The sequence below is a fragment of the Mya arenaria genome, chromosome 5 (assembly GCF_026914265.1).
Source record: "Mya arenaria isolate MELC-2E11 chromosome 5, ASM2691426v1".
In the NCBI taxonomy this organism is placed as follows: domain Eukaryota; kingdom Metazoa; phylum Mollusca; class Bivalvia; order Myida; family Myidae; genus Mya; species Mya arenaria.
In genome coordinates this window covers 8,586,895-8,610,019 of record NC_069126.1, presented here as the reverse complement: position 1 = coordinate 8,610,019, position 23,125 = coordinate 8,586,895, and the positions used below count along the sequence as shown (strand labels likewise).

Sequence of the window (23,125 nt, the reverse complement as noted above, 5' to 3'; positions counted from 1 at the left end):
AATCAAAGTTAATTGAGTATTCTTTTCAGTGAAGTAAGCTTTTCACATGAAGTGTTAAAATTTGTGAACGTACCAAATTCCAGTGAACGGAACAGCCAATTAAAACAGCAAGTTCAAAATGGTGCCGAAAATTGGATAACAAAGGTGTGGAAGAGATTTTGTTTAGATCTTTGTAAGTATCAGTCTTTCGATAACATAGAACAGAAAACAAGTATATGTTTTAGTTATAGGTATACGAAACGACTTCATGTAACTCATTCATGGGCTAATTTGTCTTTCCAAAACGCCTGAAAATTGCATTTCCAATCGTGCAAAATTGTCTAAAAGACGTTATTTTCAAAACTGGATGTTTGTGTTATAGCATTTATATTTGTTGTGTTCAATTTACAATATTATTTTTTGTGCATATTCTTCTCAATGAAAGTGATCTCTTAATCTCATTATCCTAATCAGTTATTAAGTCGGTTCAATCAGAACTGCAAAAAATAATGTACTGAACATTCATTTCACCCAATGATTTCCACATTTTTAGATTTAAATGACTTCGTTTTAAAGGGAAACCGAAGTGGAATGCCAGAAGTCCAGCCAGTTTCTGAACTGAACCTAAAAAAAAAAGTTTTTTTCATCTATTGATGTATCATTGAATTTAAATCTTTCCAGATCAAAATAAAACCAGTATGATCTCTTTTAAGTTTGACACTAAAGATAGGTGAGGCATATGTGAATAAACAACTTCCCACAGGTGTTCTCATACTTTCCAGATTTTGATAAATCTTTAAAAGACACCAATCTGCAGGTCTCGAAAAAAATTGTTTTGGGTCACTTACCCTGCAGGGCGAGTGATCCTGAACTTTTACTTGCCTTGCACAAAATATACTCATCCTATCTTTTCAATAATTTTTTCTAACAAAATCAGGTTACGCTCAATTTTCATAACAGTGTTCTTTTACTTAGTCCAGGCCACTAACTGCTGCGCGATTCATTTGCAAAGAAGTCGGGAACCAGATCAGCTATTGTTGGCTGACGTATTAATTATTAAAGAACATTTTGATAATTAATTTAATTATAATGTTTATCGAATCATTTTGTTTTGGAAAATAAATGGGATTAATAAGAAAAACTGGAGAATCGCTCGGGCGAACACGTGTGATACAATTTCTTCTTGCCCAACCTCGATATTCATTCACAGATGCAAGCGGGCATGAGTATTTGTCGAGGCTTGCTTGTATTTTAAAGATGCAAGGTTCAAATTTTGTAGAACGATGAAAAGCTGCGTGAGGTGTGAAATGTTAGCGTTAAATTACAATTGGATATACACATCATTTAACACATTATTGTTTAATTTGAAATCGAAAGCGAAAAGGGTTATTGATTGGAAAGATGAAGGTCCAGTGAATTTTCACAACTCATGTATTTATATGTCTAGCGAAATATTCCCGACATGCCTTCTGGTGATATGACCAACCATTACAATAGCGGATCAGCACGCGATTATACGGCCCACTTGTCTTCTAACTATCGATCAACTATTACGAAAGCATAAGTGTATTGTATATTGTTTATATTGTCGTAGCTGAGATTAAGACATGTTGTTTCATTTAATGCTTGTCCGTAATTAGCGTCGTAGCATGAAGGCATGTTGCCCCTGATAAGCCATAAAAGCCTAGCGGAAACCCTAATGCATGTTTATGGGAAGGCAAATCTTAACTCTGAAACTTTACAGTAAATGTTACTTATAAGATACATAATAATTGCTTGTTAACTTATCCACTATCAAAATTATATGCGCTAAAAATTCCAGATATAAAGGCCTTATCATGTTACATTTTCCGTTTTTGGCTAAAATTGGAGAGAAAAACTGCACTTGCAGTGGTGCAGATGTCTCAAGATGACAATGCAGAAGCTTACACATGTATGATTCATGGAAATTGTTATGAATTAAGGTTAAGAAAAAAGAAAAGAAAAAGAGTTAAATATGGTGATAGTAAGTCAATAAAGTATATGTTTCATGTTGAAAGGCCTTGAGCTGCTTGTATTTGGCCCTGACATACAATTTGGTGAAAAACAGCTTTCAGACTGTGTGGCTTGGTCAGATTTGTTTGGAAGTGTGCAACAAGCTCTCTTGCAATCCTTGACCTTGTTGAAAACAAGAGAGGCCATAGGTGGTGACGCTGTGATTCACTAAACCAAAGTGAAAAAGCACTAAACACACAAGTTATGATAGCACAGGAATATCTCACATTTTTTTTATTTTCAATGCCATTTAGTCAATTTTTATGGGAGAAATCACAAAAAATGCTTACTAGAATAATCTTGGTGGTGGTATTTATTTGACTAGGACCAGGGGCAAGCAATCTGTCTAATTGGCTTTATCACATTAATTTTCACAAGGTGCTAATTGTTGTAAAGCATATAAATATTAAGTACATGTACATGTAGACTGAAATTAATTGTTAATTAACAATTGAAGTGTATTATGACAGGTAAGTATACAATAGATCAAAGAAATTCCTTGGTTAATTTCCTTTATGATGTCTTCATGAAACAGAATAGCAATTTGATAGTTCTGTCTACGAATTTGTAGGAAACACATTTAATGTACAGTAGAAAATGTGCAATATATAGATTAAGTATTAATGCTTTTATATTTCTAAGCAAAAAAAACTTGTGAAATTAGCCTTTCTTGAAATGTTTATGAACTACTATAAATGTAATTACTTTTAGCACAATAATTGTTTGAAATTGATTCATCTTTTATTTATCATCTATACTTCAAAAAATGTTTAAATTTTCATATTAGCTTAATGAATCTCATGAATTTTGTTTCTGTTGTTGTTCGGATGAACCTTACATACTTAAAAATGTAAATGTTTCCGACATCCTGAGGACATTGCCAAAAAATAAACGGTTGATTACAAATCCATTACTTCACAGACGTTGGTACCTGCTGATAAACAAATTCTAATTTAATCAAGACAAACTGAGCTTTGGTAATGAACCAATATTGAAGAAGAGAGCATCATTCTTTTATATCCTGAGGATTAGTTCTAAAAGATGCAGCTTAATTTATGGAATCCCTACATTAGCAATGAAACTCATCATTTTAGGCTCTCAGATTAGATGAAACAAGTGAAACTCTCAAAAGTAATAGCAAATTACCTGCCTTACATTCCATGTTTGAGGTCTCCATGGTTAGGGGGCCCATTCTCGCCTGGTACTAATCTGTCCCATGTGTTTTTATGAATGAAAAGGGTGGAAACGTGTGGTGGGGAGATTGTTAAATCTTCCTCAAAGGTTTAAAGCTGGCACAATACAAGATGTTACTCTTTTTGTGTTGTGGTGTTTAGTCAGTTGAAAATTATTCTTGGATGTTGGAAGTACACTGTTGGCAGTTGGTTTACTTAAACAATGATGTTCGGATCATATCACCATAGAAATGTAATGGATATATTTTATGTTACTTTGAAAACATATTCAGTGTGAAACATAAGCAGTGTGGATAATAATCATAATATCCATAATTTGTATAATGTTGATGTATCAAATATACATATATGTACATGTACATTGTGGATGTACATAATGTACATGTTGCCTGAATTTGAAATTTTTTAACATCTAACAACTTCTTAATATACTGGTAGTTTAAATGAATCAACCTACTGAACAAAAGTTTTCTTACAATATAATTAAACTGTGTAATATATTTCGCTGTGAAGAGGAGAGATATCATGTGCATACAAAGGTTATTATCAATTTCAGGTCAGTTCCCCACCTAGCAGTATCGTTTCTTTCAAAGGGATGGATGGGGCAGAGTCAGTACGATCTGGTCGCAGTGACCGGTCGGAGCGCTCTCATCGTAGCCATGGCAGCCACCACAGTCGCCATCATCGGCATCGTAACCACACCTCTCACCGGAGCCAGAGTGGACGCAGTAGCGACCGTATGCGAGATGACCGCTCGGTCACTATTCAGACACCCGGAAATGGGTCTGACGGAGAGAGTCGTATTGCAGAAAGTGAGAAAATAGAGGTCCAAATACTTCCTCAGGATGATAATTGGGGTGATAACACCACAGCATACACTGGGAACACGAGTGAAACAGGGTTCTCTATGGACGATATGAGACGTTTTGCGAACGAGAAGTTCGAGGAGGATACGGGGGGTATAGATTGCTGCAGGTACTTCTGCAGGTACTTGACCACAGCGTTTGCTGGCCTGCTTAGTTTACTGGGATTTTTCTCGCCCATTGCAATGGTGGTTTTACCAAAGTTAAAAATCAGTGGGTGGGCAACAGACAACTGTGGTGTGGAGTGTGAGGGACTTCTCATCAGCATGGCTTTTAAGCTGCTCATTCTTCTCATAGGGACTGTCGCACTATTCTTCCATCAACCGCGGGCAACCATGCCGCGAGTTTTCGTATTCAGAGTGGTCGTCCTTTTCCTCGTCTTCATTTTGACATTTGCATTCTGGTTATTCTATGGAGTAAAAATTATGCAAGAAAAGGAGACTAACTACTACAGTATAGTACAGTTCTCCGTCCACCTAGTGGACGCCCTACTCTTCATTCATTACATTGCTGTCATTCTACTCATAATACGCCAGTTACAGCCACAGTATGTCATTCACGTAGTACGATCTCCGGATGGAGAGAGTAGAACATACACCCTGGGAAACCTTAGTATACAGCGTGCGGCAGTGTGGATTCTAGAACAGTACTATAAGGACTTTCCAGTGTTCAATCCATACTTAGAAAACGTCATCAAGAAGACACTTAAAATGAGTAGTTTAAAATTCTACGATGTAGATGGTGGACAGCAGACGAACAACAACGCCAGAAATCGTGCGATGTTCGCTGCAGCAGGGAGACGTCGTGATGGTAGTCACAATGACCGGTTTTACGAGGAGCAAGAATACGACCGCCGCGTACGTAAACGTCGCTCCCGTCTGGTCACCGCAGCGGAGGAAGCATTCACTCACATCAAACGCATGCAAGAGGAAACAGGTGATGGCCTTGTCTTTGTTAACAAATGTGATTTTCACAGATTTTTTTATTTAATGTCATGGGGCATTTGAATTAAAAACCCTAAGACCAAATTCTTACTTAGGACAGATTTTTAACAATGGTTATGCACTGGTAAATATGTCTTAGGTTTTAAAACTTCTTCTTAAATTATTGATGAAATGCCGATAACGGCGCTGTAATATTTGGGTCGTCCCCAATGCAATGAATTGAAATACAAAATGTACCTGCATACGGCAATTAATATTATTATCATTATTTGATGACGACTAATTAAGTGAAAAATGCAGTGTTCGGTTTTACAATTTGGCTGGGCTCTATGTGAGCAAACTTTTTTGTTTGCTTTCTAATTAGTTAATTATGATTGAGAATGTTGATCAAAATTATGATTGAAAAAAGGTTAGTATTTTTGAGTGTCTGTAAATATATTGATCCCGTTATTCTAACTCTCTTTTAGATAGATTGAGAGAAAGCTTGATATAAATTATTAGTATCCCCGACAAAAAATCATCAATACACCAGCAAATTGCTGGCTTTCAAGAGATAATAAAAAACATGGCTTCATTTATCAGTGGAGCTGTAATAAATTCACCAATGAATGAAGCCTGTATAGATATATGGAAAATTGTGAGTTATTGCTCCACCGAGAAAGCCATGAATCATAATTTATATAGTGTTCCTCCATTTTGAGCATTTAAACGAACAATGTGGTTTGTATATTAGTTGTTAGTCTGTTTCATTTGCTAATGGGCTGAAGCATGTATGTTACTAGAAAACAAATATGTTACAGTTTTAATGCAGAACTGCACTTTACTGATTTTCTAAATGGCACTTACATGTAGCCTTCAGCTTGCTATGCTAATCAACAAGCCATGTGGGCCTCGACCTTAACCCATTGAATTAATCAGGTAGCAGGACTTCCATTAAGAATTTGAGGTAATACTTCCTTGACAAAAAATATTGTAAGTCCTCTGAAATATGAAGGTTTAGGCTTCTCGAACTCTTAAAATGTTCCACTCGTGTGCAACTTGCAACCTTCAATAAAAAAGAAATTGTATCTTTTACTGCAAAATTCATGCAAAATTCACAAATTGTATAGAATTCTTTTTATGCCCAAAACTTGAAAATGTGGCCATAATGTAACATTGACACCGGCTTTTGATATTCTTATTCTCCAAGCCTTTACTTTTGATGTTTTCTTAAAAATAGTGGAAGAACACGATTTTGGAAGTTTGGGCACATTTTTAGGGTGTTGCGTATGTCCAAACTTCCTTTACTGGAAGTCCTTAGGTAGCTAGCAGGACTGCCAGGTTGAAAACTCGAGTAGCCTGACCAGATTATATTTGGTAGCCCCATTTTGGAATGTGAAAAAAACCACACTCAATCTCAACATACTAATTTATGAGGTCCTTCAACAATCTATATGCTTTGTTTGGCAACATTGTAATTGAACTATTTACAGTACAGTATTAGATTGAACGTACATGTAAGTTTACATATTTCTGAAAAAAAAACTATTTTGTAAAACTGTAGTGTAGGAATGCATAAGGATATGCATACAGACATTACCAGGTTTATGTACATGTATACACTTAAAACTAATGTATTTAGCATACTGAAAGCACATGTTAGAATGCTGTATATTCATTTTTAGAAGCATTATTCAGTAATCAAAAATTAGGCTTTACCCCAATTTTAATACAAGGGGCATCGATATGTTCATCAAGCCCTGAATTTCAATCCAAGATTTCAGAAAGCCTGGAAAATGTTTTTCCATTGCGTGGTGTGCAGGTTTTTGTATTTTATATTGTTTTATTGTTTATCGACTATCAATGTTTTATGCAATATCATAACATATGACTAATAATTCAATACTTGAATCAGACAATAACTATAGAAAACTTGCTGCATTAAAATAGTATTGATCCATTATTATGTAGAAACATTAGTTTAATGATGTTTTATGTTTAATTATACTTCCCGGCAGAAAATATAATCGGTAGCACCTGGTGCATTGTGTTTCATTATGCCATGAGGTTTTAAGTTCCCGACTAATTACTGTTTTTCTTTTGTTTACTGATTTAAGTTCAAATTAAACTTTAATCCACCAGGTGTATTTTCCAACCTGTAGTTCTAAAAGGTGTTCTTTTACCCGAACAATTGGCAGACACTAATGAATTGAGCATGTTTAATTGCTAAAAGTTTTTATTTAATATGTTTCAATAGCACTAGAATGAATCAAGACATTGAATGAATAAAAAAAAATTGTTTTGGTGTGCCTATAATCTTTTTAAGTCTGAACAGAATTGTATACTTTTTTTATAAGGTACCTATAGACTAATTTTCATCCTCCCCCCCACCATGTTGAAATGGGGTCTGTATTTGTTTATGGGCCCAGTACTACTGTCCAGGAACGGCGTTTTTTAAACCTACTGTGTCAATGTATAACATTCACATGTAAAAAGGAGAATTGTTACGATCATGTTTGTGGTTTGTCTAGAAACACATATATATACTTACATCTCAACTTCCATTCCTTAAATGAACTGCCTTTCAGCAATTGCGTTTATCAATCGATGAACGCAACATCTTCGGATGTTTGGATCGTAATTCATCGCATAACAATATACATGAAAACTATTGATCTTGTTATTGTTTGTATTGTGACAGCAGGACCTGTGAAATATAAATCTACATTTTAGAAAGTGTTAATTTATTATATTTTAAATGTATTGTTGCCATAAGTGTTTTAATTTTAAGATTAAAAGTGATTTCAAGTGGTTGATCTTTTCCCGCGTCGTTGTGACGTCATTTGAAAAAAATGTTTCCGCTTACAGTCGGGTCATTCTATTTACAGAATGGGTAAGAAAGGATTACTGAAAGGTTTTCTTTAATGAAATGAAGTATTTTTTAACAATTACGGTAATATTGAGTGACATAATGAATTTTTGGTGTAAATATAAGTAATGAATTTCGGCATTGTTGTCATTATCGGAGATATGAATGCATTTGGCTGGTCAAAGTACGCGTTGAGTCCTTGGACTCCACACACTTTGACCAGCCCAATTGCATTCATACCCCTATAATGACAACAATGCCGAATTTAATTCCTATGGTGGTCCCTTATGCAATAAGAAAGAGCATGAACACATATTCAACGGTGTAACAGTCATCTTAGAAAATTGACATGTGACACACTGCCCCCATTTAAAAAAAATTGGATCAAAATCAAGCAATTAATTTATATTGGCCTAAATGACAAGTATTTTTTATTGAGATCATATTAAAGCTATTTTATTGTCTTAAACTAATCCTGTATGGTATTTTACTAAGGTTTGGCCCGTACCCTAGTAGAGGTTTCCAACTTCTCGAGATTTTGTAATTTCTTATTTAACTCCACGTTAAAGACGATTGCCTGGTTAACTTAACCCCCTACCAGTAAACAGCTAGATTTACCAGCCCTTGAAAACAGCTTTAAACTCTTGAACATTTTAAATACATTGAAATTACATCCCTGTCTCATTCAAGCAGCTAAATGCCATTATAAATATTACATAATTAATCAAAATCTATTTTTATTAAAGTGTACAATGGAATTCATTTTTTCACAAAATTCCTGCCTTAAGTCCACTTGATATATCTAGAATTAATGAGATTAAAATATGTTGGAATTCAGCCACGTTTAAGTAATCAGATTGCGAATGATCTGCAAAATGTGTGTGTTTTCATTTTATTTCATGATACCGAAATCTCCTTCATAGTACATGTAGGCTACTCTTATTTATAAAAACAAATGGTGGCCATTTTAAAAACAGTACATATTTTCTGACTTCATTTAGAATCATACGAGTTGTTGAGCTGAATTTATGTTCGTTCCTCAATCTTTTTATTTCCTATTTTATGGGAACGAGGCATTGAAATGTGTATTCTATTCATTTCTGTTTTAGGCCATAGGCCAATAAAAAAAAGTTTGGTTAGAGTAACATTCTTTTCAAAAACAGGTTTGGTAGGTAGGCTTGTTTATATTCTATTGGGCTTTATATAAAGTAGGAACATTATTGTCATTATTAGGGAATGCTGTTCAAGTAATCTTATGAACAAAAAACACAAACCTGATTTTTAAATAAGATAAAAAATAACCAAACTATTAAAACAGTAGGGTTGGTGCCTATTCTGTATGTAGTGTCAGGTAACTGGAAGCAGAAATAGTGTTATGGTTTTTTTTACCAAATAATAATTATTTTGTTTTGGGTTACCAACTGTATTGTTTAACATCCGATAAAAACAAAAACAGTAAGAGAATTAAAGGGCCAAAATGAATTTGCAGTATTTAATCCAAGTATGAAAAAAATCCTACCTACTGTACCAATATCTTTTTTTCTGGCCTTCCTAACAAGAAACAAACCTTTTTTTATGTTTTTTTGTTTTCACCTATTTACATTTTACAATTTCATGAGGGGGGTAAGCATTTAAATGCTGTATCTAATAAAACTATTTGTGTTATAACAGAGGCAGTTTCATCCTTCATAGATGGATTTATTTCCTTTCATTTCGGTCTTTGTAAAGGTTTTTTAATGTTCTCTATTTACATATTTTTTTCGCAGGTCAAACAGTCAATGTAATGAATGTGGCGTTTCATACTTATGGTTGATGTTTTTATATGGTTAATAGAAAATTGAATGTGCCGAAAAATGGGCCACTTCATATGAAATGGTAGATTTGTTGATGGGTCTATTTACCTGAAAGATTGATTAATTAGTGCAATATGTCTCTCTAATATTTCAATACAAACGTCAATCCACCCTCATGTACATTTAATTTCATACCTTCATTATGTATGCTAATGTTACATCAACAAACTTAATGCCAGCTAGTGTGTTTAAGATTAGATTGGATTTCCATACGAATTAAAAAATAATTGCTTTCTACTATCAAATTCAACACAATGAATTTTAAAAGTAACGATAAAAATGATTTGCTTCAAACAGTAAGAAAATTGGCTGTAATTTCGTAGGTACTTGAGAATAGTGACTAATTCTATAAAAGCTTTGACTGTTTTTTCCAAAAACACAACATAAAATCTGTTTTATTTGAATTGACATTGACACCAAGTTTTATTGAAAGAGGACAATTTTTAAGTGTTTAAAGGTTTTGATCTTAAATCAATAATTGACTGATACAGAGATTCCTTTGTTAAGACATTTTCCCTCCAAATCAAAGCTGTTATTTTTAAAATCATTTGAAGTTTGGAAATCAATTCAAGCAGAAGTGCTGTCTCATTTGGGAAAAATAGGTTATAAAGCCAATTCTCAAAAGGGTTTTTATCAGCGTTTGGGGGCTTCTTAAGATAGTGGGAGACAAGAGATTGTTTATAAAAGGAAGTAACTTGTTACCCCTGGGGAGCTGGACAATGGGTATTTGGGATTATTCGTGCTTGTGATACTGTATAATTGGGGCTCTTACCTTAATCGTGTTTTGATTCGGCTTTAATTGGAGCAAGCTATTGCGTAACTTTGATTTGAATGTTTATATATAATTGAAGCAGCTCTAGATAACAGATCTTAATCTGTAGTGATGTTGTTTTTCGGTCCTTTATAGGGGCCAAATATTGGCCATATTATTTTCAAAGCAAGCAAGCAATCTAGTCTCTTAGTCTATCCATTAATCTTTAATAACGCATAAATGATAGGAAATCATTTGTTATGTAATCTCTCTAAATTCTGCATTTGTACTTTTTTGATTGTATATTTTTTTCAAAGAATAACTTGAAGTACTGTAATTACTCAGGGTCATTGTCGTTGGCGTGCACAATCTTGACCCTGGCCATAAGTGGAAAAAATGATATAAAAATATATTATAATGAAACTTGGTACACATGTTGCCTGGCCTGCCGATTATTTTTTACTTAATTAAGCCAGTTTAACCAAAAATTATCCAAAACCTTGCAACCTGTTTCTCAATGTTGAATTCAAACGGTAAATACATATAACATGAACTTTACATATAATACCCTTCTTCGCAAGTTCTGGGTACTCCAGTTGCCCCCACAACCCAAGACCAAACTCCCGCAACAGTGTGCAAATTAGAGAGTGACTTATATAAGTTGCAATCAATAGTTTCATATTAATGTAAAAAGAAATAAGTTTAAACTAATTACCTGTCTTCTTAGATCTGGTCCAATAGATACATGTATGTGTAATTCCATTCAGCCTTCTATACATGTACATAATATATGGAAATTCAATTTATTGTATGGATGGTTTCATGTTTGATGTTTTGGAATAAATAATTTAAATCACTGTTCTTTTAAGTACTCAAAAAGTATGACAGTGTCTATAAGTGCTGTAATATAAGCAAGCTTTATGTTATGTGGAAAAAAATCTAGTCGATTTTGATGTGCATGCATTCTTTGAAAATATTTTTTAATACTCATCGTTTTGACCATGGTTTTAAAAAACCATGTCCAAAAAATAGTGGTCATATTCGAAGTGTGACATGTGAAAATATTTTGTCATACTGACCATATTATGAAGATTTGTTATCAGGTTATTATGTACATTAAATCACAACCTTGTGTACATAAATATGTTATTGTTGACTGTAGCATGGATCTGCTATTGCCATTAAACTGAATAATCTGATACTGTATGAAGTGATCTAAGTGCACTGTGAAGTACATGTACCTGTTGATAATATAGGTGGCAGTTTAAGTCACAGATGTAAACAACAATTTTCACATACATGTAGTTCCATTCAGAATAAGCTGATAATAACCATTTATATCATATATATAATTATGTTAGAAAAGATGATTTCACTGTTTATGACTCTTACTGCCACCTATGGTTGAAAATAATTGTATCCATCAATGTCAAGTGGCTGTATTAATTTGTTCCCTGGTCCTGGGTACATGTACATAGAAGCGTGTACATGTATTGTACTATAAAGAACACAGCAATAACCGCCAAGGTGCGTTACTAGCATAAAAAAGGTTGAGGTGTTGAAATGGCCTGCATTATGGATTGTTTTTGCTGGTGTCAAACAGTCATAGGAAAACGAACCTTATTAATGGACATAACTCAAACAATGTTTAAGATATTCCAATGAAACTTGGTAAACATGTTGCCAGAGACAATACGGCATGTTTTTGGTTGAGTTATGCCTCATGTTTGACAGAAAAATCAAAACAGCAGACAAGAGTTGGCTCTGCGATTTTCTTGTCTAGTTTATCACATGAAAGTTATCGACAGAGACTTGATCTATTCACAGAATACAAAATTGGAAAGAAAATTATTTCGGCATATTCTCTTAAAGGCATTGCTAGTAATTTTTGCTTTCCAAAAAAATCTGATTCTGAGTGGATCATTATCATTACAAAGCTTGCTTATGAAAATAGGATCTGAATCAATCTAAAAGAGTGGGGGCGAACTTGTAGATGGGCAATGTGATGAAATCTAGCTTTTTGTGGCCTTGAATGCAATTCATGTCAAAATGATTTGTTTTTGGTATAACACAATGAGAATAGGGTATTGCTGCTTGCATGAGGATTTCCATCAAGCCATAATTTGCTATAAGACTGAGAAAGATAGGAGTGAATCTTGTCGGAAACCTCTTCAGTGTCTTCTCATTATTACTGATTTACATGTTATATGGATTTCCCATTATTTCCGCCACTATGTGTTTTCTGGGGTGACTCACCGGCAACCGTTATGAGAAGATGCCTGTTTTGACGAGTAGATCTAAGCATTTTAATGATACCTGATCTTCATTAAGTGAAATTATTGTATTCATTTTACAGTTTTGCACCTGATGCTTGCTGTTTATTTGTTTTAATGGTGTGTTTTTTCTTCGTGAAATTTCAATATTATGATAAACTTGGGGAAAAAAATTGTTGAAAAAATGTAAGAGATACAATGTTATGATAATGATAAACATCGGCAACCTGTAGTTTTGGTAGATGGTTTTTCCAACCTTTGAAATATTTACTATCATTTCATCGACCTATGGAAGAGATAAGGGTTTTATGTTATAACCTTTTTGAACAGCCTTACTTACAAGTTTGAGAATGATTGCTCCTAAAACTTGAATGTGTTCAATAAAATTGCATTTAAAGTCCATCCTAGTCGGCTGATTTTTTTTTAATATGTTATACTGAAATCAAATAACATGAGGGAGAATATTTATTTGAAAAAAAATGAGTGATTATGAATTATATAATTATTCAATATACATGTATTACTAATGATAACACAACATTTCAGTGTTTCTCTCTCTATATATATAATATGCATGTGCAAGGGCATTTATTAAATGTTTTTCATATTCTGTTATCAGGGCCTGCTGTTCCCATGGACCCTCAGGAAGCTGCCCAGGCGGTCTTTCCATCGATGGCGCGCCCTCTACAGAAATTCCTGCGCGTTACCCGACAACAACCACGCTACACAATGGAGTCAGTACTCTCTCATCTAGCGACGTGCATTAGCCACGACATGAGCGCGAAATCATTCATTGAGCGCTACCTTAACCAAGGCATCGTGATCATGAACTCAAAGGATTACAGAGACACACAGAAGTGGGTGCTAGTTTGCGATCAGTTGCTTACGCGGGAAATAGAACATAACCTCGTGTTTCAGCTACGTCAGAATGATGTGTCACTGCTGTGTTCCGTACGCAAGCTGCCTCATTTTAACATCACTGAAGAGGTGATAGACCCTAAGTCGAATAAGTTTGTACTTAAGCTGAGCTCGGAAACATCTGTATAGTGATTAACTGTAGCTTTGAGAGCAATATTGATCGTAATCCTGATTTCATACACAGTGCTTCAGTGTATTATGTAAAAGTCCTTCATTAATTTTACATAGGAAGTGTATGAAACCATTTTTTGTGTGTGAAATTGTTGATAAGGAAGGTCAATTAAAGCAATATATATCGGCAGTTTGAAAGTTTATATGACTTAATCAGTGTCATAGGGGGAGCACAAAGGATCCAAGTGATATTAAATGAGGAAAAAGATGGAACCTTTTCGCTTCTATCTCACCTAATGGAGTATTCAGTTGTACAGTATGGTGCCATCTTATCAAACAAGTTTTTCATAGGATCACGTTTTAAATTAAATATATTCCTGTGTAGTAATGATATCTTTTCCCAGAGAGGAGTAGTTATTTTTGTCTATTGGAACAAAGTTTATTTGATTTTTCAATCAAAATTTGTGATTTAATTTGTAACACTAACGTGAAATAAAACCGAAGTTTTTTTATCTTACGATATTTTGTGACACACATGTTGTTAAGATAGCCCCTATGTGCTTTGATTTTTATAATTATTGCAAAAACACAAACCATTAACCTTTAACATGTACAGGAAAAATATTCAGCATGATTTCTTGGAACTGTGTTAATATTGATCGTGATGTGACAATTCAAAGAGTTTTGGAGCACTAACCTTACCTAGGTCATTGTATTAATATATGTAAAACATGCTATGTTAAGCTGGATTGATGTCGCACGTTTAAGTGTCCATATTTGTGTATAAATAAGTGTTGTGAAACTCGTATCTTTTTCTGTGCATACATGCGTTAAATGTGATTCAAAATGATAATATATCATTGTCATTATTTAAGGATTTGATTGAGATGCATTAAGTAGAAATATGTCTTATAGTAACAGTAATCACAACTAGCACAAGCCCTCAAGCCCAAATCAACCTTGGGCTTCTAAGACCTTTTGGGTTTTGTTATATGTTTATATATTCAGGCGAATGTTGAAGAAAAATCTCAAATGCAATGACTGTAATAAGAAAATAAGTATGTATAATGTGGTACTGGGTCAAGAATCTCCCATGAATTAGAGGATTTTTTTCACCTAGGCAAGAAAAAGCATCATTTTTTTCATATTTGATACAAATTTTAGTACAAATATGTTTAATTGTGGTCTTTGGCTTTCAAAATGCTTTGAACGCATTCATGAGCTTTAAGTGTCCCCCACCCACAATAAAATGGCTCCCCGGGACCCACATATGGGTTTAACTTACGGACCACTACTTCAGGGATTTTTGCTTTCAGCTATTCTCAACCATGATATAGAATGGCGAGTGTTCATGGTTTGACATGGTTTCAAGATTATAGGTACTTTCAAGGTCATTGACATTTCTTTTTAATCATAAATGTAATTATCTTGATTCGAAAACCTGACCATTAAAAATCAACACTATAAGACATATTTCTGCTTGAAACTGTTTTCATGTGCATTTTCTATTATCAATGTTGCTACATGTATGTAGGGTGATATTGTAAGGCTGTTCATCAAAAAAACTGTTTTTACAGCTTTCCCCTTGATTTGGTGCTTGTAGATGGAATTTATTTTCCTTTTCTTTTCAAACATGTATTGAACATTTGAATAATCACTCTTTGGTTTGAAAATGCTCATGGAATTCACTAGGACACTGCCCCGTTTTCATGTACAGTCCAAACCTGTTGGCTTGATATCGCTTGTTTTTGCTTTACTCGATTTCCTCGTTGGCTCGAACTGGACGTTAAGGACTGATTTTGAATTACTCTTTGTAAGAATACCTGCTTGGCTCGAAATTCACGAGACTTGAAGTAATTTTCGCCGCCGGTCCCTGAGATATCGAGCCAAAAGGTTTCGACTGTATGTCAGTAAGTCTGTCATCTATTTGAATACATGTAAATGTTACCTATAAGGAGAGATTAATGATTTAGAATGTTAACTTTTAACAGAAATTCTTGTATGTCTTCATATGATTATCATGCAAGCATACAAGCGTTTTACTGCTCTAAGTTTCAATTTATTGTCCGATGAGTAAACGTCATAAAGATGAATAAGTTCCCCAAAGATCTGAATTTCATCATTTCAACTTCATACATTACATACGTTGGTTTGTAAAGACTCTTCAAAGACATGATGTCAGTATTTAATCCATTCTTTAAAAGAAACCACATCACTTTTCATACAAGATGTAGCCATGCATTGAAAATAATGGTGTTTAGAGCTCCATTTAAATAGGCTTTGTTTGCCCTTACAGGACCCACATTTCAAAAGCTCAGTTGAGTGGTAGTTATTTGTACTTTCTTACCCCAAAGGTGTCTATTGAGAATTTGAAGCTGGAAGTATAGACATACCCTTAACATCAATAATTGAAGTTTTCCACTAAATTGTTGAAGTTAAAGTCTCTCGAATGCTATAGTTTGCTCTACTATTTTTCATCTTGTATGTTAAAAATCAAATGATTATAACTTTAACTTGCCAAATTCACAAATGTTTATTGTAATAATTAATTTTACTTTAAGACTGATAGAAAATGTGATCATTTAAGTCATATGTACATCAGGTTTTTATATTTTGAACTTCCAAACCTTCATCTTTGGAAATTTTAGCCCATTTCTAAGGAGTAATATAATTACAAACTTTGAAAGTAAATATCCCTTAATTACATAATTAAAAATGAAAATACTAGTATTACTTTCAGAGAGGCTAAAAAAGCTTACGAGTGCATCGTTGTATTTGTGAGTCGTTCTGTAAAGGCCAAACAAACCAAATAATTCATTGTGGACTTACAGCGCATTTTAAGATCTGAATGTCATTATGCAATTCCATGTCTTCAAAACCTTTTGTATTTGTTTTACATTTTGTTTTATGTTTTATTCCTAAGTAATATACACTTTATCAGAATCTACTGCAAGCTGGTTGTGTTCTGTTCATGCTCAGTAATTTGTCCTCATTTCATATCAATGTTATTTTGTGTCTATATTTAGCATTGAAGTTGACATGACGCTGACGGCACCCTGATATAAATATTCATGATTGTTCTAACCAATGAAGATATTTACTGGTCACATGATATGTAAATTACTGTTGACAGACAAATACATGTGGGCTTGGATTCAATACATCATTTTTATCAACAAACTAGGAAATATTTGAGGGTGGTCATATTTCCGATTAAAGCGTCATATCAATTTCTTCTGATGTCTTCACTAATGATTAAATCATGTGATCTAAAGGAGGTTGTTTAAAATATTTTCATCTACACTGTATAATAATTGCTTGGAAAATCCGGAAGTTGTTTAAAAAAAATAATTCTCATTTATTTAATTTTTATATAACAATCATCTGAGTTATAATTGTAATTCCTTTATTTTGTGGAACATTGCTGTAAAGTTCTTAATTGTATGACAATAGGAATGGCGATTTTCACATGCAGCTTTCAATGTAGAAATGATACCAATAGCTTTTGTTTTTATTGTTGCTGAAAAAACTCAGCGAAAAGATGTAAAAATATAAAAAAAACACTAAAACTGTTCTATTTAATTTTTTTGAACATTAAATGTTTTTACTTTAATTTTATGTTCGAGATGTTGAAAACATTGAAAAAAAATTAATATTCATCATGGATAATCACATTACCCTTTTTTCATGGGCTCTTGTTCTTACAAATTTAATAAGCCATGTAGTTTGACCTTAAAACTGCACTCTCACATATTGACGGTTTTTACCATTTTTTTTATTTTTTGTCTTTGAATGAATCAATCTTTGTGTGAATATCTGGAAACCAGTGATACAAAACTGGTGAGGAATTATCAGAAGGCAGTTTTTAATATATATATTTATGTTCGAAAATTATGAAGTTTGTGGCTAAAAGCTTTACTAACGCATTTTGAAAAAAAAGTTTATAGGAATAAAATATCATTTTTTTAATGTGATTATGAAAAACTGCAATCTGATTCTTTGTCAGCAGTCGTAAATGGTTCTCAGACATCGACACAAAATTGACTTGTAAGACAAAAAATAATATAAAAAAATGTCAAAATGGTCCATCTGTGAGAGTGTAGCTTTAAATATTAAATGTTAACACCAAACTATGTTAATGTGCCATTATCATACTGTCATCTGCCAATGTTTTGTCATGAAAGTTTATGTTACTTTGTTCTCAGTATTTTGCCATGACCAAATAGTTTGTAGGCAACTACCTTATTTTACTCAGTTCATGCATTCTTTTGTACAGTTCAGCCTTCAAATGTAAAAACAACTTTTTGTAGAACTATTTTGTAAATTATTTTTGTCATTAAAATTGGTAGACTTTCAAACAAGTTGTTTGTCTGTAAGTTGCAAGTAGCAGCGTTCCAGGGGTTCAGCTGATGTGTTATGATTCAGGGTGCAGCATCCTGTTCCTTTTTGGTAGCACCCTTTTACACTCGTGGAGACCAGCACTCTTCTGCCTGCATGGAATTGGATGCTTTAGATTGTCAAATGTTTCTTCCGTTTTGATTTAAAATTATAGTAGGTTTATAAATACATAACTGACTTGTCATATATCGTCACCTCAATGCAATAACTCAAAATACTTTTCCATTTCTATATGCAGTTATTGTGTTATTGCACTAGGGTGACAATATTTTTGGCAATTAAACACAATTCCTTACATATTCTGTCAATTTCATATTGTCCAAGTTCTTCACAGCCTGATACATTGTTCCCTTTTCTCCCTTAGCACCCAGACACTCTTATGCAGCATCCTGTCCTTTTTGAAACCTGGCTAAAATACACATGAATATTTTTAGCATAATTATGTATGCCTATTTTTCAAAGAAAACAAGCTTTGGTGGCTTCAGCAGCGGCATTGTTACAGCTGTTGCAACATGCAGAAACCTCATTGTTAGCCATAACACATGGGATGTGATTTGTCATTGTGGAATTCCGCGGATCTAATGGCCCCAGGGACACCCCCCCCCCCCCCCCAAAAAAAAAAAAATAATAATAATAATAATAAATAAAAATAATAGTGTGCTTTTGGTTGTAAGAGTTGATATCCCAGTTTGCTTCAAATTTAAAGTCAGAAGAACCCTCAAAAGAGCTTGAAAAAGCCAGTTTTTCTTCTACGGCAGTGTGCTTTTGACCCCAAAAGTGCCCCAAGAACCCATGGCCGAAATGGTTTCAGCCCTCCAGCTGCCAGGTCAATCACATCCCTGATAACTTGAAAAATATTCATAAGAAACTAGGTACACATGTTAACGATGATGCACATACATGTTGCAAGTCCCATTACTATGAACAGCATGTATGTTGTCAACTGAAATGACATAATGATCCTGGACAACTGTTTCTGTAATAAGACAGCTTATTCAGAATGGAAACTTTATAAAAGTGATAAAATTGAGAGAATGGTTTCCTGTAAGAGAATGAATCCCAAACCTGTTGTTAGAGAGGTGGTTAGAACAGTTTCAACTCGGAAGGTCTGACACAATATTTGAGCCTTAGAGATGCACAATTAAGGCTGATGCAAAATAAGTAATCTCTCAATTGACTATAATGGTTAGGCTAATATTTTTGTATCTGTCCCTGAATCACATGTTTTGATGCAAAATAAGTAATCTCTCAATTGACTATAATGGTTAGGCTAATATTTTTGTATCTGTCCCTGAATCACATGTTTTGATGCAAAATAAGTAATCTCTCAATTGACTATAATGGTTAGGCTAATATTTTTGTATCTGTCCCTGAATCACATGTTTTGATGCAAAATAAGTAATCTCTCAATTGACTTTAATGGTTAGGCTAATTTTTTGTATCTGTCCCTGAATCACATGTTTTGATGCAAAATAAGTAATCTCTCAATTGACTATAATGGTTAGGCTAATATTTTTGTATCTGTCCCTGAATCACATGTTTTGATGCAAAATAAGTAATCTCTCAATTGACTATAATGGTAAGGCTAATATATTTGTATCTGTCCCTGATTCACATGTTTTGATGCAAAATAAGTAATCTCTCAATTGACTTTAATGGTTAGGCTAATTTTTTGTATCTGTCCCTGAATCACATGTTTTGATGCAAAATAAGTAATCTCTCAATTGACTATAATGGTTAGGCTAATATTTTTGTATCTGTCCCTGAATCACATGTTTTGATGCAAAATAAGTAATCTCTCAATTGACTTTAATGGTTAGGCTAATATTTTTGTATCTGTCCCTGAATCACATGTTTTTTGTTTTGATCATGAAATTCACATGAGTTTAACACGATAATGCATGAAATGAAAAAAAACATTTTTGGCATCAACCTAATGTTGCGCTCATTTAGCATTTTGTAAATTCAACACAATTTCAAACAAAAAGACGTCAGTTGTTACGTCAGAGCAAGAACTCAATAATTCCACATACAGACAGAAGCAGATATTTAGTTCTTCCATTATAGTGATGAATTCTGGCTTGTACCTGGTACATCAATACCCTTTTAATCATACCACAAACAGGATGCCATTTTTCCTTTTTTCAGCTATTTTCCACCTTCTTGGCCACAAAACTTTAAAATTAAAATAGTTGGCTTATATCTTATCTATACAAAATTTGATTTTTTTTATATATAATATGATATGGTTAGTCCTATTTCGTACTGGTTACTTCCTTTTTAAATAATTTGCGGTGGCATTCCTGCATATAGCTAAAGAACTTCAGCGAACATGTTATATATTACTGGTATCATTGGGATGTGTTTAATGTGTAATAAACATAAAAAAAAATACTATATATATATCTACATTAAAGTTATGGAAGCCAGAATTACTTGCATGATGATGATTGATATGGGGTCACATGTGAGGCATCAAATTTAAACATTATTGCCAACGGCTCAGTACACTGACCAGCTTATTTGAAAATCGGGCCCAAATTTCTCAAAACTTCTTAAGTCTCTTATAACAGGATTAAGCTGAGCTCACTATTATTGTTTTTTCTATAATTTGTGTTATATTTACTTCCTTAAGATAGTTTAGACTTTAAATAGGAATTATCTTTATGCTAATTACAATAAACCATTTTTCATATATGAAAATCAAATTTAACTTAAGCCTGTTAACCGTAAGAAGTTTCGAGAAATTGGAGCTTGAAACTTCTTAAGTGTATCAAGCTTTAATATGTCGCTTATTTCATTAAGCCAAATTTCTTACTCAGTCATGATTTTACTAAATGAAAAATAGCTTATCATGATTAGCTAACAGATAATGTCCATTTGGAGTCTTATAACGCTTTAAAGCTGCACTTCACAGATATACCATCTTTACAACTTTTTTATTTTTTGTCTTGGAAAGAGCAATTTTTTGTGTAAATATCTGCAAACCAATGATATAAGATTGCTGACAAAAATTCAGATCGCAGTTTTTAATATTTCTGTAAAATTAATGCTTTATGGCTTAAACCGTTAATAACGGTTTAAGAAAAATGCATAAAACAACAATTTTTGAACTTAAATATAGAAAGCTGCAATATTATTTTTTGTCAGCAGTCTTATAGAACTGGTTTTTCCAGGTATTATTCGCAAAAATTGGCTTGTTCCAAGACAAAATAAAAAAAAAGTTGTCAAAAAGTTCAATCTGTGAGAGTGCATCTTTGAGAATGTTACTATTGCACAAATATACCAAAACAAAAATAGTCAGCTTTATATCTTTATCCATTTATATTGGCTATAGTGGAATTTCCTCTCTTCAAATGTGACAGAGTTTCATATTAAAACGTAAAAAGAATTGCTAGAAAGCCATTGTGTATGTACTTTTGTAACTGCTCACCAGTTAAATTTGTTTATTTTTTTAAATATTCAAATATATCTTCACAATCAGTCCTTCAAGTCGGTAATTATAAACCGTTTAAACACAAAAGCTTGTAATTGAGAAAGTGTTGGCGATTGTTCGATCTGACGAATAAATTGTGCATGATGGATGACAGGTATTAACCAGAATAGAAGAACTAGCTGATGTTTGAGTCGATACTACAGACAGACTATTGTGCTCGCACACTCGTTATTAATTATGGAGGCTCTGATAACTTAAGGAATTAACGAAAGGCCAGCTATGGAGGTCAAATTTGACTAATTGTTCAGTTGATGAACAGTATATCGTACCATTTCTGGGTCAGCTAGGTCAAGCAAAATTCATTTTGAATAGGCGATAGGAAATATTATTTTTGTTTCCGATTTCATGCCAAAAAGAAATAGAATAGGTAGGTCGGAAAATCTTCTTTTTGCTAGCAAAAACTATGATATATAAATTATTCTTATCAATTTTAGCTTTTAAAAGAAAGAAATTAAAGAAATGAAATAATATTTCTCGAGGCAATAAAAAGGTTATTGGTTGGGGCAAAAAAGTGGGGTATGTCGGGAAACCGAAAACAAACATTTTTTTACGCCTGTAAACATAAAGGTTTTACAAGTTATATTTCAGCCAGCACCAGTGTTGCGTTCGAGCAATCAGTCTCAATCAACTTTCATACTTGACGTATGAAGTGCTTCCATTGAAAAATCACTCCTCTAAAATTTATTTATAAAAACATCGGAGAAATACAAAGTTGTAATGGTTCTATTCAATATTGTTTTTAATTCACCTCTTAGCGGAAGCAGAAAGTCGATCCAAGTGTCATTGATTGTATATAAAAGTTGGACAAAATGCCTTTTGAAGTTTCACATTTTCAAACAACTTAAAACTTAACGAATAGATGTCAGTTCTATAGTTGTAAATACCACAAGCTTTTATCTCGCCCCAACCCTTTAATGGCTGGCAATTTTGATAAAATAAAACTGCACTTGCAAATTGATTTTGACAGCATTTCGTTAAAACTCTAACACTAATAGGCGTTTCAGTTTTTATCTGCAATTTAAAATGGTAATCACTGATCATATCGTACTGGAATATAGTTCTTCATATTGGTTGAGGCTTTCAAGCTTTTCAATATCTACAAAGGGGTTTCATAAGTAATAAGCCATTATCATGCATTTTTAAAATTAGAAATAGGAAAATTATGCAAAATATTTGAACTGTATTAAGATACAAATCTTTGTGAAGTTTTTGAAAAAAAAAATCCGCTTGTTACTTTTCTAAGTGATAAGTACACTTTTAAACAAATTATTGATCATCAAAAATACAATTAAATCAAGTACACATTCATATATTGAACAAATTTGCACTTGCCAAATTCAATTACCATCCACAGTAAAAGTAAACAGAACTTGTCATTTTAGGAATGGTTTCTGTTGAGTAGCGTATTGATTCCAGTTTACGAGTTCATATTTCTCATTTAAAACTGGGCAAATCATGGTAAAA

General features: G+C 33.3%; 1 protein-coding gene across 2 annotated transcripts; it reads left to right on the top strand.

Annotated features, from left to right (window-relative positions):
- Positions 1-18: 18 nt before the first annotated feature.
- Positions 19-18,128, top strand: LOC128234257 (vang-like protein 2-B). Of its 2 annotated transcripts, none has more exons than XM_052948373.1 (3): positions 19-172; positions 3,763-5,005; positions 13,358-18,128. In XM_052948373.1, exons 2-3 carry the CDS (start codon positions 3,802-3,804, stop codon positions 13,783-13,785), a joined length of 1,632 nt encoding a protein of 543 aa, XP_052804333.1. In that variant the 5' UTR covers positions 19-172; positions 3,763-3,801; the 3' UTR covers positions 13,786-18,128. The 2 variants fall into 2 exon arrangements, with proteins under 2 accessions (XP_052804333.1, XP_052804334.1); XM_052948374.1 differs by having other exon boundaries at positions 81-144.
- Positions 18,129-23,125: the final 4,997 nt, after the last annotated feature.

Bases quoted from the DNA above. Each gene is read 5' to 3' on its own strand.
- LOC128234257 (XM_052948373.1), top strand. From the start codon at position 3,802: ATGGATGGGGCAGAGTCAGTACGATCTGGTCGCAGTGACCGGTCGGAG. The intron at 5,006-13,357 runs GTGATGGCCTTG...TTCTGTTATCAG, and splicing joins ACGCATGCAAGAGGAAACAG to GGCCTGCTGTTCCCATGGAC.